Raw genomic sequence first — 16,254 nt, 5'->3', positions numbered from 1 at the left:
GATATATACTGTTTTGAATCAATTTCACTGTGCTTTTTTTTTATTTGCAAGTTAAAAAAAGCACCATTCCCATGCTGTCTAACATATTTTATACTATATTATACCTTTCAATAAAATATTGCAAAAATCTCACAATCACATGTATTGTACAATGGAGCAGCTTGTTTTTATGTAACTACTAGATGGCAAGGGGGAATGGTGCTATATTTTTTGTTAATTCATATTTAAAACATCAGTTCTTCCCAGATTTATTCGTATTTACTTGTATTCTATGAACTGACATGGAAAACATTTTCTCGAACCAAACTTTAATTAAAGGGTACATAACTTACTTTTAAAATAAAATGTAAAAATAAAAACATCATCATCATTTATATAATGTTCTACCCCATGTAGTAGGGAGTTTTCGATTTATGCTAGAACGGACACACTCATGCGTGACCATCCTACCTAGTGACCTACGTTCTCTGCATACGTAAATTTGGCCAAATTGTGTTCCAGAATCTACTTGACGAGGTGACCTTAATGTTCTCGCATGCGCATATGACTTTTACTGACGTCCTTACGTTCTATGTCCTACCGTCGTCATGCAATCGACAGCTCCTTAATGTTTAAAGCCCTATCCTAACTATCAAACACACTACTCTTGTCAATTTTCGTAATCATTCAACCCATTTAATTTTTCCTTTTGCTATAAATGAGTAGTTTTTTCCTTCCTTATCAATCCCAAATGTTTTGCATCTCACGCACCTCAAATCCCACCAGCTCACATGACTATCAACACGCTACCATGTTTTGCGTATCAAGTATCTTAAATTCGACCAGCTCACACGAGTATCGATGCAGTGGAAGTTGTGCGTGTCATGCATTTTCAACTTCCGCTAGCTCACAAGGCAATTGTACATCGTGAACCCATTAAGAATTCTAATTACATTATGACTTCATTTCTTGGTAAACTTGTCCGTCTGGTGCGGTTCTCCCTAGGGAAATGTGTTCTCTTTGGAGTTTAATGTAAAACTGGCTGGAAGCACTAAACACCAACTGTTCATTTACATCCAAGCTTTTGAAAACCATTAAAGTCGACGAGATAATGTGACGTCACTTTTTACAGAACCGTGATAATTCCAATTTCCTCTGTACTGATTCAAAGGATATTGAATATCCAGATATATGATACTCATTCCCTGTTCAATTTTTTAAAAATACCATTCAAAAATGTACCTGATCAATCTAAGAATCAATCTAAATTTTATTTGACACATTTTCTATTTTAATTATCTCAAAGTATTCACAAAAAAAAAGACTTACGTCAGTTTCTCCTTGGTGGTTTTCTGTCGTTTGTTCGTTGCTATAGTGCTGTGACGACACATGATCACAAACGCCATCGTGAGAAAAACCGTGTTTACCTGCATGTAAAACATATCAGCACTTGTATTAAATAGGAAGTAAAAAAATAAGAATGAAAATTAAAATGTAACGAAATGAATGTCATTTTATCTAATAATATTAGAATAGATTAAATTTTTAGGAGTAGGATTTATTGCCTGTTTGTGGTGTTACCCAGGCACGGATTCATAATTTTTTACAGGGAGAAGTGGACAAAAATATGAAAAAATGGGAAGCGTTAGCATTAGTGGCATAATGACAAGGTCGCCTCTACTGAAACACTTTGTATTTGTATTCCATTTCGTATCTTATTCGTATGATCGTAAAATCGTATGTATTGAAATCCTAAAATTTAGTGGTAAAAATCAGGAGTGCAGATCTGCCCCTTTCATTTTACATTTGGTCCTGCAAAGGACTCTCATTGTTTAAGGACTAGGTAAAATTTCCAACTTTTTGTTTCTTTATACATTAGCTTCTAACCTTGAGTGGCTCCTACTATACCCTTGATTAGGGGAATATTCACTATTCAAGACAGCTTAAAGGAAATGAGGTTGATTACATGTAGTCTATGCTGGGGGATGGCTGTATTAATTTTGAGAGTCTTCAATTTAGGAAACACTCGCAATTGGTGGTTTCCAGAAAAGCATTCACAAATCATTCCCTGTTAAGTAATACACCCATGTAACTCTATTTGATCCAGGTAAAAGAAAAAAAAGACATGACCATAGGAAATATTCCATTCAGAATAAAGACAACACTAACATTACAACTTACCAGCATCAAAATTAATAAATAACATGAAAGACAATTGAAAAACACCCAAAATTTAACACTTTTTGAAAATACTGCAATTAAAAATATAATAATAATGAGATGGCGTGTATTTCAATACTTGGAGTACGTGGAGTATTATACTTTCTTATGAGATTAATAACAATAATAAGAATACTAATATACCAAAAAGAACAATATGTTGACTCAATATATACAATTGTTGAAACTAGTCTATAATCTTTGAGAATATTAATAAGAATAATAACAATAATAAAAATAGTAACACTAACAAAAATAACAATAATAATAATAATCAAATAAAAATATTTATATCAAATAAGTTTATTTTGGAGTTTGTGTAGCCTTTGAATTATTCTTTATCCTCAGCATAAGCCCTATTACGATTCTCATTTCCGATATCACACTAACTTGACACAAAATTGACCATTATCAATAGAAAAGGAAAGACTTGGAAAGTCAGTGAAGCAATTCGCATCATTAAATCTCACCCTTGAGGGATTGCGAACTATCCTAATGAATTTAAACCATATCATTTGGACTATCCCTCGAGTTTATATGACAAAATCTAGGTCAAATAATTCTGAATGAGCTCAGATTTCATACCCAATACTAATTAATAAATCTCACAGGCTAGAAATTTGTCAACAATGAATTATCACCGAGAGCAGTGGTACTTGACGATAGCAATTTTAAAACTCAAATTCACACCGAAAAAAATGTAAGGTTAATACAATATCTGGTATTTGACAGATTTCAATACGAAAGTAGGTTAAGATTATTACTCAATACGATTATGATAATTTATACAAGTTATTTCAAATGTGATAACAAAATATACTATTTCTCAGGTAAATGATCGAAGGTTGTAGGTCTCAAAATGAAACATACTGACACCTATATAGGTAGCATAGAATAAAATATTCTATTTCATAATTTGATTTTGGAATTTTCAACCAAAATAATAAATTACAGAATTCACTTTCTGAATAGTACATTGTTATTTTATTCAAGAAAAAGTATGTAAACAATACAGTACAAAGTCTTTACGATTTTAAAAATATGCTGATTATGTTTATAGAACTGCAAATATATAGAGGCCAAATTGTACAATAACTTAAGTTGTCTAGAATTGGTAACAAATTTGATGAGTAGTCATATACACTAGACTGATTCAATGCGGATCAATAAATGTGGTCGCCAAACTAATGTTTCATTAAATAAAGCCGGAAGCACTTACAAATCATGTTTTATAGATAATTAATTTGAGAATGAGTTTTTTAAGGTAGCAAGCATAATTCTTCAAACATCATTCACAGTACCTCCGTCTCATGTGTTACCGCCTTTGTTCTTAAATAAACTGACAGTCTGCATTACTTAACCTTTAAAATTTTCCTGTCGATGTATCTGAAAGCTCATTTTTGAATAAATTGACTATAACTACTTCTCAATTTACCGTCTTCTGATCATTATGAATTTAAATACTGAAGTACTGAAATATGGAAAATAATTTGCAGAAAGAACTTACCATTATAACAATACAAATAGGACCAATGAAGGACCAGATGAAATGGTTCTCAACTTGCAACCAACAACTGTTAAATAATGAGAAAAATGAGTATGGGACAAAGATCAGGATAAAGTTACTTTCTATTCTTTTGAAAAATTGTCTAAAGAGGGATTCATACAAATTACATCAGTTTGATACATATTTTTTATATTTTCTATACCTTACTGTATGGAAAATTGTTTAATAACATAATATTTCAGTCTCACTAATACACATTTTGCGGAAGAAAGAAGTAAAAAGACTGGAAGATTCTAAGATGTGGGTATGGAGGAACATGTTGATATTTGCTGGATAGAAAGAATTTTAAATATTGAAGTGTTACAAAGAAAATAGAGGAGGTTGATTGCACATATAAGGAAATGACAAAAGAACTGGATAGGTCACATATTAAGAGGAGAAGGACTGATGAAATGGATTTTGGAAGGAAAATATGAAGGGAAAGTGGAAGGGGAAGACAAAGAGAGGAAGTGCTGGTTGATCTGAAAAATGGTAGATAGGACACCTTGCACAAGATCGTGAATCATGGAAAACATATGATAAATAATGCCTATAAGACAAGACCTGCCTTTGGCAGAATACTGATGATGAGTACGATGATTGCATTTAAAATTTCAAGCAGGCAAATAACCCATAACTCGCAGTATAACTATTGTGCTGAGAATTCAATAATATTGCAGCTAACAATCAGAGCAGCTTTTGGGTGAAGAGACAACCCTAGCACCTCCATGAAGGACACAAGAGAAATGCAGCAAGGGTTTTCAATCCCCCAACTGAAGGTTGAGAATAAATCACAAACATTGCATTAACCAGAGTTCTTCCAAAGCTGAACCTCACCCTTAAAGGCTAACACTTTATATGGATTGACACATATTTTTCAATTGGGAGAACACTGATTAACCCTTCTAAATATATTATGTTCATATTTCTATATTTAATTTTATAAAACCACAATGTATGTTTAATATGCAATATTCTTGGTGTAATAATAGTAATAGGATAACCAACTTATCAATCCAATTCAAAGAGTTTATAAAAATGAGTTAAATTGTGTATATAAATCTTTCATCATTTCCTTCCACATGTCCATTTTGCTTCCACATGTCAGTTGCTATTAGGATTTACACGCAAGACTATTTGAGGATTCTGTACATGTGTGAACAAATTTACTCAATTTTTTTGTGATAATCACAGCAATTTTCTGAATAGTTATGATAAAATCGTTAAACATGTTTGCAGATTAAGCATTTCCTGATTATAATAAAAATAAAAGGTTTTTAAAATTACATTGTTTGTTAGTTAACAATGTGACCTTCAATTTAATACATAGTATTATCTGTGTTAAGTTAATAATCTTAACAATGTAATTTGTTATATAAATTGCTTGTAAATTTAAATTATTAGCTTTACAGTAAAAGTTGGCATGTAATTATATAAGACTAATTTTTTGTAGTCAAAATTATTTTTTTTTTAAATTTTTTAAATGCCTCACTTGATATCAATTTATTTTTTTTATCTATATATTTTTATTTTTATTCCTTAAAATTAGCAACAATGCATTAATTGTATTTTTTTAATTAATATGTTGACATCCACAACAGTGGCGGATCAAGGCATTCAAAATAAGGGACTCAGGGGTGTTTTTTACAGGGTCTAGACTACCTCAGCCCCAACAATGGTTAGGGCGCGAGGTTAAAATTTATGATAATGGCACCTCTAGATGGCCAGAAATAGCATTGTTAAGATTTCAATTTAAAATTTTTTTTTCTCTTCCATTTTTTTTTATAATTATGAAAATTTTAAAGATTTCAATTTAAAATTTTTTTTTCTCTTCCATTTTTTTTTATAATTATGAAAATTTTAGGGGGGGGGGGGTGGTGGGCTGGCTTCACCCACCCCTATGAATCCACCTATGCATATAATGTTTTGGCTGTTTATATGTAGAATCCATGAAAAGCAATCCAGAGAAATGACTCAGGAAAATTTCAGACATCTAAATTTGATAGCAGCAACAGGAAAACATTTGATTGGTTTTGTATGAGTTGAGCTTATTGAGTCCTTATGAGATTTCACTGCTGAGATAGCCTTTGCTCCTTTAAACCTGGAGTGCAAACCCTTACTGCATGGTGTCTATACTTACTGGCTCTCTGTTCCATATCCCTCATAATTCACAAGAGCTGCAACTGCCACTGTAATGAGAGGAACACCTGTAGAGGAAAAAATAAAAAACTGATCAGCATTGCTGCATGGATCACCCTAATTAAATATGGTTAAAAAATGTAAAAATGTTATTCAAATATATAAAAAAATTAAATATCCTTAATATCCAGTAATAATAACCATATCAGGCATGCCTATTTGATATCGCTAAATATATATTTTTACAACCTATGTATATTTTTTTTTATCAATTTTTCTTACATTATATAATTTTTGTATGATCCTTTACCAATGTTTAGTGTTTATACTGTACAATAACTAAATTTATTCTCAACCTTTAAAGACATCAGAATCATTCAGGTGACCTGTATTATTGTATTGAAATAAGTACATTAATTAATAGCTATTTTAATATCCATCATCATTTTCGTATAAAAAGAAAATGAAGAAATAGTATATTAAACTTATGTTATAAAGACCATAGTAATATGGTAAAGACTGCCGCCTCACCGTATCCAAATGGGTAATAATATTTCCTTCTTGAGCTTTCCGCTTCAAATACTTCTACCAACATGACATATAACTGGATCCCTTCTAGGCACATCCAAGCAAATGATGCCAAGAAGAAGTAGTGGAGCAAGACGGCCACAACAGTGCATACTGCCTAATGGTATGAATTGAGAATGAGATATATTATTCAATAGCTTTAACACACTGTTATCCACATATGAATATAAATCAACCAATACCAACCATGTTATCCAACAAAACATGGTCGGTATAGGCTTATGAGCTGTGCGGTTGGCAGGGAGGTTTTGTTTCTGCTTCTTGTGCTAAAACCTGAGTTCAAACCCGGCCAGTGTCAGGTTTTATTTGGATCCAGATTGCTTGGCTCCTCGAATCAACCGATGATTGCATATACGTTGTCATTTAACAAAAATGAAAATTTTAATTTAAAATAAGTATTCCTGCAAAACAAGCTTAGGAATATAATATCAATGACAGGAGTAATTACTAAGGATACTGACAACGGCACATACTTACAGGGAAATCCCCTCGATCAATGCCGATGAGAAACACAAACTCAGCGACAAGAAGACACAAGCATAGGTTCTTATGGATCGTATTGCGATCATTCTGCAGATTTCTGAATTAAAAAAATAGAAAGAATAATATCAGTGGAATTTTTATATATAATAAATAGATTTTAAAAATAAACAGTGAAAAACAGATACAGAAAAACATAACAACTTAATATCTGTATAGATGTTTATGAAACTAAAATCATTTTCTGTACTCTTTTACATAACACTTAAATTGGCTGGTAATCAATTGACGGATTTTTGTATTATTGTAAATCAGCAACAACTATTCTTCTGTTATGTGGTTGGAACTTTTTTGACCTTTCAATGAGTTATTCAAAATTTTATTTTATTTTTTGAGGTATTATATCTTTAATATCAGATTCAAATACCTCTCATCCATTCTAAGAAGAAATGTTAAAGACAAAAAAAAAAAAAGAAGATAAATGAAGGACATTTTTATCTCACAATTTGGATTTCAAACTAACTCACTTCAGGCGGCTATACACTACATCATATGCTATAATTTATCCTTTTCCTAATATTTCCTTCACAATATTTGACAAATTTTGCAAATCCCATGTACAACCCACATGAATGAAAAGAAGAAAAGGAAACTTTGTTCAAGACAAAAAAATGAAAAATGAAGGACATTTTTATATCTCACAATTCGGATGTGAAACCAATTCACTCTAGGCAGTGTACAACATCAAATGTTATAATTTATCATTTTCCTAATATTTTTTGCACAACACGTGACAAATTTTGCAAATTCTATGTAAAACCTACGTGAATACAGAAATGAAGAAAAAAGAACTTTGTTCAAGACAAAAAAAAATGAAAAATTAAAGAAATGTTTATATTTCGTAATTTGGATGTCAAACTAACTCACTCACTCAGGCAGTACACTGCACCTACATCATATGCTATTAATTTATCATTTTCCTCATATTCTTTTTTTTTTTTTTTTTTTTTCAAAATTTTTCAAATCCTATCTCGTCCATCTCATGTGAATACAGAAATGAAGAAAAAAGCACTTTGTTAAAATATAGCCTTTTGCTAAAATCTGGAAAAACTAAAGCCTGGTCCACACTATCAAATTGTTCTATGCCCATATATAGTCATGATGTGCCCATATATAGTCATGATGTGATGTCATCATGACCATATTTAGGCATGTGACATGTTTTTGTCAAATCAAATTGACAGTCTGGATGGAGCTTAACAATTAATTGGGGATCAAGGTAGTTATCAACTCCCAATTACACGAGATTGAAGCAATACATTTCCACTGATTTACTGACACTTTACTTCAAATCCTTAATTTGTATGACAGTTAATTTAAAAGTCTATGTGTAGACATTATAAGAGTAGAATACTAATGAATCAAGCTTAAAGTTATCTCATTTACGATTACACTTTCAAAACAGGAGTACACCTCATCTGTTCCTCATCAGAAACTACTTATTAGCAATAAATTGTAAACACATTATGTTCAACACGCAAACCCATATACATGTAATTGATAATTATTAAATTTAATATTCCCTATTTAAGGCCAACGGAAGTAATGTTTTCTCAATCTCCGTATAACGGTCAGAACAATCTCACTGAAATGTCAATACACCCAACCAATGGTTTTATTTCATAAGTATATTCTTATACATAGTGTATTGAAAGTTTAATTATATATTCTCACCATGTAAATCTTCAAGTAATATTTAAATTAATGATTATTGATTTTTATCATTATTATTTACTATTATTATTATTATTATTATTATTATTATTATTATTATACATTGTTAAACTTATATCCAACAAAATCTACATTTCAAAAGCGAACACTGGTATGCCCAGCCAAATACTGTACTCACTTGAATGCAGTAAAGGTGATAAAAGCCATCAAAAGACAGGTGATGGAGATGGTGAACCCAGCGTAAGTAATAGTAGACAACGCAAACGTGTGCTCGTCAGAAATCTAATCAGAAAAGACAAAATCAAAACAGTTAATAGTTTATGTCATTTTTACATTCATTAATACGTTGTCTGCCAGGAAAGTGAGTTATGTCTGAAAGACTTCACTCAGGCCACTGAAGATTTGATTTTTCACATCCAAACATACTACTATTGTAAATGGCACATAAATTCGCTGGCAGTGGTTGCCAGAACACAAAAATCTCGCCCTGGAGGTTCAGGAAGAACCTGAAAGCAATGATCTATCAATCAAATACTTTATTTTTCCATACAATGTAGTAAATAAAATCAGGCACAATATAAAATAATTGAAACAAATTAATTGCATTGGAAGGAGGCTAAAATACAGTTCTGCAAAAAATAACTCACAGAGTCTAGGACGTAGTTCACTTTTTTACAAAAGTTGAAAAAAAAAGTGACCATTACTCTTTTGAATTTATGTTTTATAAACTATAGATACAAAGAAATTATCTAAAATAAAATAATTCTAATAAATAGATATCGTACGTTTGCTCAAGTTGTATTACATTTGATAAGAATGATTTTCATTATGGTGGCGCCCTCTATACCTTGGTGTATGGTCGACAACAATGAAAAAAATGCTTGGAAGTTAACGTGTTATTGTACGTTGAACTTGGCATACAACAATTTATCCAGGTAAGTATCCATAACCTAGATTCAATCTTTATATTTCATGAATTTAATAAATTTATAAAATATCAAAGAATTCAATAGGTTTATTATAAATAATATATTGACTTCACACAATGTGGCTCAATTACGGATAAATTACAATTGTAACAAAACCAATTACTGTTTTAATATAAACATGAACACATAAACAATACTGCCCTCGCCAACAAAAACAACATTAATTCTTGCTTACTTCAACACCTTTGACATCCATTATGATGGCAAAGTTTGTCAGATGATTGCAGATACATTCTGTATGAGTTGAATTACTGTGTTCAACTTGGCAACCCTCATTAGCCCACTCTCCATGTGTACTAAAAAAAAATGTTAAGAAAATACAACTTTTCAATTTAAATGTACAGGCAAATAATTTGAAAAGATATGAAATTCCTTGAAGGGGGTAATACAAAAAGTTTGACAGACAATGAAGACATACCTGTTAGCAAATTTCCAAAAAGAGCAGGTAGGATCTGAAGTTCCGTTGGTCTGCAACAGATTAAAAATGATCAATTTATTGTTGAACATGAAACACTATACTATACACAATACTTTCATCAAATTACACTATATGCAGTGGGGTCACAGGTGATGTGCCTCCCTGTTTTGACTGACACTACTGCATAGTTATTTGCTAAACTAGATTCCAAACATGCAACTAAGTCAGGCTCCAGAGAAAAAGTATATTTGACAAAAAAACCCGGGAACAGTTAATGAGATACAAATTTTTGAATACTTTAAAACGGGGGTGGGGGGGGGGGGGGGGGGGGGAATGTTCTTTTGTCCGTCAAATATGCTTATTGTGTCTAAAAAAAAAATTGTACAACACATCAAAAAATTGTTTTTTCCCCTGCAGCCAGGCTTAAAACTTCTCTGTGCCACTTTTGCACTTGTCTTCCTACATCCACTACTATGAACCAATGCTATATTAATAATATGCTTCTGATTCTAGTTTGTATTTCAGATGTACATAATAACACAATATAATGTACTGTAATGTAAGATAGTTGGATTTATTGTTGGGCATAAGAATGAAGTCTCTAAGTACTAGCCTTCAACATGAACTCTACCTGAACCTAGCTAAAGTTAAAAAAAAAAGCACAGAAGTCAGCAAAAACTGTCTGTTCTTTAAGTATAACCAATAATGACAGAAAAACGACGATTTTTAATGTAGCTTGAAAAGCTAATTGTGACACCTTAAACTATACAAGCATGTCTACAATGAAATATGTTTAGAAAGTTCATTTAACCAGATCTCCCAAAGAAACAATTTTTCAACTTGGGACTCCAAGCTATAAAGTATTGTAAATTAATGTAAACATATTGCTAGATAGCTTGCAGTACGAGCATGTTAACTTCATATTTAAATTGTTTATAGTTGATGACATCTAGTCCTATAGTAAATTCAATTCAACTTTTATTTCAGAATCACATACCTATAGCAAGCAATACAATAACAAAGGACAGAAAGAAAAATAGTATTGGTGTAAAGTTGAAACAGAAGATTACGATGATTAACATTACAAACTAAGGCAAAGCTTTTGATGCCAGTATTGTTACTTCTATCTCAATTATCTATACAAAATTATGTTATAATTTAATGTATTTAAAGGTGAAACAATGTTGTGTAACACTGAATAAAAGAAAAACATTATAAAGTAATGAAAATTAAAAAAATAAACATCAACAAAATAAGGCAGCACTAAGAAAATAAATGATGATTTCAGTTTACTAAATTGCATTGCTAATTCTATTGTATACTATACTTGGAAATGTTTATAATAAACATTAATGGGAGAGATGATAACATCATTTAATAATAAAAATTAAATGCTGCTGTACAGTTTGTGGTACCAGCATATCTATTTCATGTTCCAATTTTTGATAAGGTCATTTTGAATATGATGATAACTAAAGTGTTGTCGACAATATTAAATTTTATATGACAAACTTGTGTGATGTACCCATATATGGGCATGATGTCATTTTGCACCCAAATATGGGCATATCACATTTATTTGTCACAGCGTGGATATTAATAATACTGTCCTTATATTTCTTAAATAGATCCTTACTTCAGCTGAGAAAATATTTCTGTAGCAAAGCCAGTAAATTAGTGATTATTGAATTGATTTGATCTGTTTCTTGTGGAAATTCAATTTATTAATTCAATAATAGAGTTAAAAAAATAAAGTTAAAAAAGATAATTGAGTTAAAAAAGATAATAGACTTCAAAAAATTAATAGTTACAAAATAATTGAGTTTAAAAAATAATAGTTAATAAAAAATAAACAGAGTTCTGTAAAAAAGTTCTACTGTAGTAATCAAGACAATGATAAGCAAGCCCATTACAACATGATGAATGTTTTCCACCATATTGTCAACAAAGTTATATCTTATCTTGTCTTTAATCTCACCTCCAAGTGGTTGAAGATCATCCTGACTGGCTCCTTCAGGGGCGCCTGCTTTAAGGGGTCGTTGACTGATAGCGATATGACACGGGAATTTACAAACTTCTTGCTTACAAGCGGACCTTTGGCTTTTTGGCTCACACCTAATAATTCTTCCATGTTATTGTATGCAAAGAAGACCAGCTTCACTTTACCTATGAAAAAAAAAGAAGAAAAGTATAGCTTCAATTAAAAATGTGTTAATGTCTTGTCTTGTAAAACAATACCGTAAAAATATAGTTAATTTGCATACTAAATATAGTTCATTTGTTTATTTTGAATGTCATTTTGATCTGAAGTGGAGCTGAATAGCTTGGTGGTTAAGATGCTTGCCATCCAATTCCAGGGTCCTAGGTTTAATTCCTGTGACAGCAAGATTTTTTTCTCACGACCAAAACAACTCCACTTCCTAAGTCTCGATATTAGACTTAGTATTAAAAGCACAACTGGGCCCTGTGGAAGATCAGTAGATATCTATTGAAAAGGATACCCAGTAAAAAGAAGAAAAGTTAAAAGAAAATTAAATGTTAAAAGAAAGAATGTTTAATTGTTTGTACTGTATATCTAATTGAAGATCTTACATATAGAAAATTTGTTCATACTTTTTCTTTAGTAAGATTTTGCTTATCAAGTAATTCTTCACTGAAAACACAGTTTGTTTTTCATTACATTAATCTGTCAAATAGTTACCTTTTTCAGATGAAAGTTTGTGTACATCATGAATATTATACTTAAGTTTTATCAAATCCCATAAACCTTAAGTTGCAACAGACAGACGCTATAATTTCCATCATCAGAGACCTCACATGTCCTTGGCATTTATTACATATTTTAATGATGTTACCATTCAGTAAAGGAGGTATAGATGTTAGGGTCCATATTACTCTTGACGGATGACATTTTACATTTTCTCTCCATGCCAACCTAGCCTATAAGAGCTGTTAGACCTGCTGAGCCAAATGATGGCAAACATCACTAAATGGTCCCTTGTGTATTGGATTTAAAACGGATCTGAATTTTGCAAATTATGTTAGCATTGGTATGACAATCTGCATTAATGTTTAATATTTTTTACTCGCAAAATCTCTCCAGATGTTAACTCTCTCTTCATAATCTGAATAAACAAAATATACTGTATCGCATGATCCTATAAATAACAGATTGCATGAAAATACCCTACAGTACCAATCCAATATCTTCCTACCCTACGAAGGTTGCATACCTCATATTTATTGATTAAATGGCCAAACTTAGATCAGTTTCGTGTGTATATGGTACTTGCTAATAGGTAATTAATGTTTTGAGTTTTTTTTTTGTCTAATTATGGAAAGTGCGATATGAATTGTAAGGCGTATACACCTAATTAAAGTCCTTCTACTATTGTGATGCCTAGCATAAAATTAAGTAATTCAAATGCACTTACCGTCCTGCTGTTTGTCTTCAATGCTTGTTGATGAAATTGTGATGCTGTCTTGAATATTATTCCATTTTTTAGCAAAACCTGGGGTGTTGGGAAACTGTAGGTCATAAGTCGCCTTCTTCATCTCATGAACCACAACTTCCATCACTTGACATAAAAGACAAAGTCAATTATATTTTGAATAACTCACAAAAAGTTCATGTATAAAGATTTGTTACATTTTAGGCCTACATGAAAAAGCATTACAAAAGTTTGATATAGTGATGTGCTATTGGAGGATTAACGAAATTAAATAACAACAATAATTTGTCAGAATAAACAGAAGAACAATTTTACTTACAAACATTTTCACCTTCACCATAAAAACTTCTCTCTTCTTGAAAAGTGTTAGCCATGAGAAACGCACTCTGCTCAATAGACGACAACAAGCTGGTGGCGGTATCTGTCTTTTCTCCCTTTGGAAGGTCTTGCCACGAGGATTTCCTCTTATCAGCAAGCATATTACTACCAGTTGAAATGAAATTCTGGACACAAATATGTAGAGTTCATTAAATTTAACCTAGTTAAAATATATTTATTGTCATGTTGCTTGATGCATGTGTTCCAGTTCCAGATTTTGATGTGTGCCAGGAATATTTTTATATTAAGATAAAAGCCTCTCCAATAAAAAAAAAAACTATTTAAAAAAAAGTTTTTATATTATTTACTGTAGTTTGAATATGACAATATAGAGTACCGCATCGCTAGGTCATATTATCACGTTGCACCGCGGTTGTCACAGCCAAGTATCTCTACAGCTGGCCACAATTTATCTTTTTTTTTTTTTTTGACTAATGTACCAGAACCTATTAACTTCAGATTAAAAAACTAATAAAAGCACACTTCAACTTAAAAAAAAAAAAACAAAAAAAAAAAAAAAAAAAAAAAAAAAAAAAAAAAAAAACTTGGTATATATTAGTAATTTTATGTTTATTTAATTGCCAATTTATGTTATAAAGTTACATCTGTCATTTGAATATAAGCAAATGTAAATGGTAGTCTAGCAGCTTAGGAGGCACTCGGCTGTATCGACCACTTGGTTGGCGTTGCTCAGTAATGAAGGGGTATCTTGTGTATTTTGACGTCAGCGACCTAGAATTCTATAATTATTTTAAGAGGTAGGGGGACAGATATTACTAACTCAAGGTTGTTGTGAATACAACTTATGTCCTCACCTCAGTAACCTGTGTAGAATAGGCAGTCTTTTGTTCAATGGATGTATATGACTCAATCTCAATTTTAGTTTTTTCCACAGACGTAGATAAGATGTTCACTACCTCAACGACATCCCCACCATATAATTCTGGCACCTGATTGGTCACTTCTGCTAAAGCCGCTGTTACTTCATTTGAGCTTTCACCCTTCTCCACCTAGGAACAAACAAATTAATCAATAAATCCACACAAAATATTGTTGAATAAATAAAATAAATATAAAACTACTGCACATTTTTTTTAATTCTAAAAATGATATATGTTATTGTATTCTTAAATAATAGCACTATAAGAGTCTAACTCTCTTTCTTACCATCTTTGTAATATTGTTCACCCATGGTGAAACACAATTACTTAAATCTGGTCCTGACTCCGGGAACCAGCGAGCAGGTTGACCAACACATGCCCATCTTGCAGTACCTGTAATCAAATTTAAAAAGACCCTGGGTAGAGTTTATCCTAATTAAGTTTGACTGGGACACATACTCAAAAAAATCACCAAACAATTGTGTAAAGTACAGTATATTAAACAAACTGTCTTTAACTTTTTTTGACAGTTAACAGATTGATAATTAAGTCAATAATAAATTAGCAATTAAATCATATAAATTACCTAATTTCTCAAGCAATCTACCACAAATGTTAAATTTAACACAAATCAATTCACACAAATAAATATTGTACTGTACATTCCAGTGTGTTATGAATGTACAATAGCACTTCATCTATTCTCAGACATTTAATCATTGCCTGGCTTGTGAATCTGATAAAAAACATTAAAGGCAAGACTTGGGAGGTCTTTGCAGAGCCTCTAAAAGTATTATAGGCTCTATGATGCTTTTGGCTTATCAAAGAAATAGGTGCAGAGTAAAGTTAAAAAGAAAAAGGAAGATTATGAAAAATGTACAATGAAAAAATTGTAGAATTAAGTCAGCCAGTTTACCACAATCAAATAATTAATAATACATTTTTTCCACTTCAAATTAAAAAAAAAAAAAAAAAAAAATCTGTGCGGGAGATATAATTGTGAAATAAAGGAGTACTTGAATAAAGTGATGGTTTTGTCTTGTTTGGTGGTTGTTTTGCATGAGGGCTATGACAGAGTAAAATAGTGAAATGGGTTTTTTGTGGAATAATATAATGTGGTTCAATTTATGTAGCGCTTTATACTGAAGTCTCAAAAAGCTAGAGGTGTGGAGCTACCCGGCTATCTCTTGTTCTATCCACATCAGGGACTGTGTGAACCAGTACACTGGGGTAGCACCACACCCCCCACTCGTCTCGAACAATGTACTGGGTTCTTTATAGTGCAAACAAGCCATTGTGCACACTAGGCCTACGGTATCCAAAAGACTTGTTCCACCACCAGAACCACAGGCGAGCGTGCCATTCAAACCAGCGAATAGGCATCATAATATATTTATTTAAGTTTTATGCACTTTGTAATGTAATGTACTATACAGTAGAACCCTCTCCT

The 16,254-nt window shown here is 31.5% G+C and overlaps 1 protein-coding gene across 1 annotated transcript in view; it reads right to left on the bottom strand.

The window, feature by feature from the left end:
- The window catches only part of LOC117109684 (adhesion G protein-coupled receptor L3-like), a gene marked incomplete in the record, with an annotated part of 71,675 nt that overhangs the window by 15,815 nt on the left and 39,606 nt on the right, over positions 1-16,254 (bottom strand). The window contains 13 exon segments of the mRNA XM_033252061.1: positions 1,309-1,406; positions 3,707-3,773; positions 5,886-5,952; positions 6,416-6,569; positions 6,950-7,052; positions 8,865-8,968; positions 9,851-9,971; positions 10,094-10,143; positions 12,072-12,259; positions 13,528-13,671; positions 13,865-14,048; positions 14,739-14,933; positions 15,091-15,197. Coding sequence (XP_033107952.1) covers positions 1,309-1,406; positions 3,707-3,773; positions 5,886-5,952; positions 6,416-6,569; positions 6,950-7,052; positions 8,865-8,968; positions 9,851-9,971; positions 10,094-10,143; positions 12,072-12,259; positions 13,528-13,671; positions 13,865-14,048; positions 14,739-14,933; positions 15,091-15,197 — 1,582 coding nt within the window.

The sequence above is a fragment of the Anneissia japonica genome, unplaced genomic scaffold, assembly GCF_011630105.1.
Source record: "Anneissia japonica isolate Jap-2015-1 unplaced genomic scaffold, ASM1163010v1 scaffold287772_len198928_cov201, whole genome shotgun sequence".
NCBI lineage: Eukaryota > Metazoa > Echinodermata > Crinoidea > Comatulida > Comatulidae > Anneissia > Anneissia japonica.
Note: the sequence above shows the minus strand (reverse complement) of the source record. Positions and strands in the feature narration are given on the sequence as shown.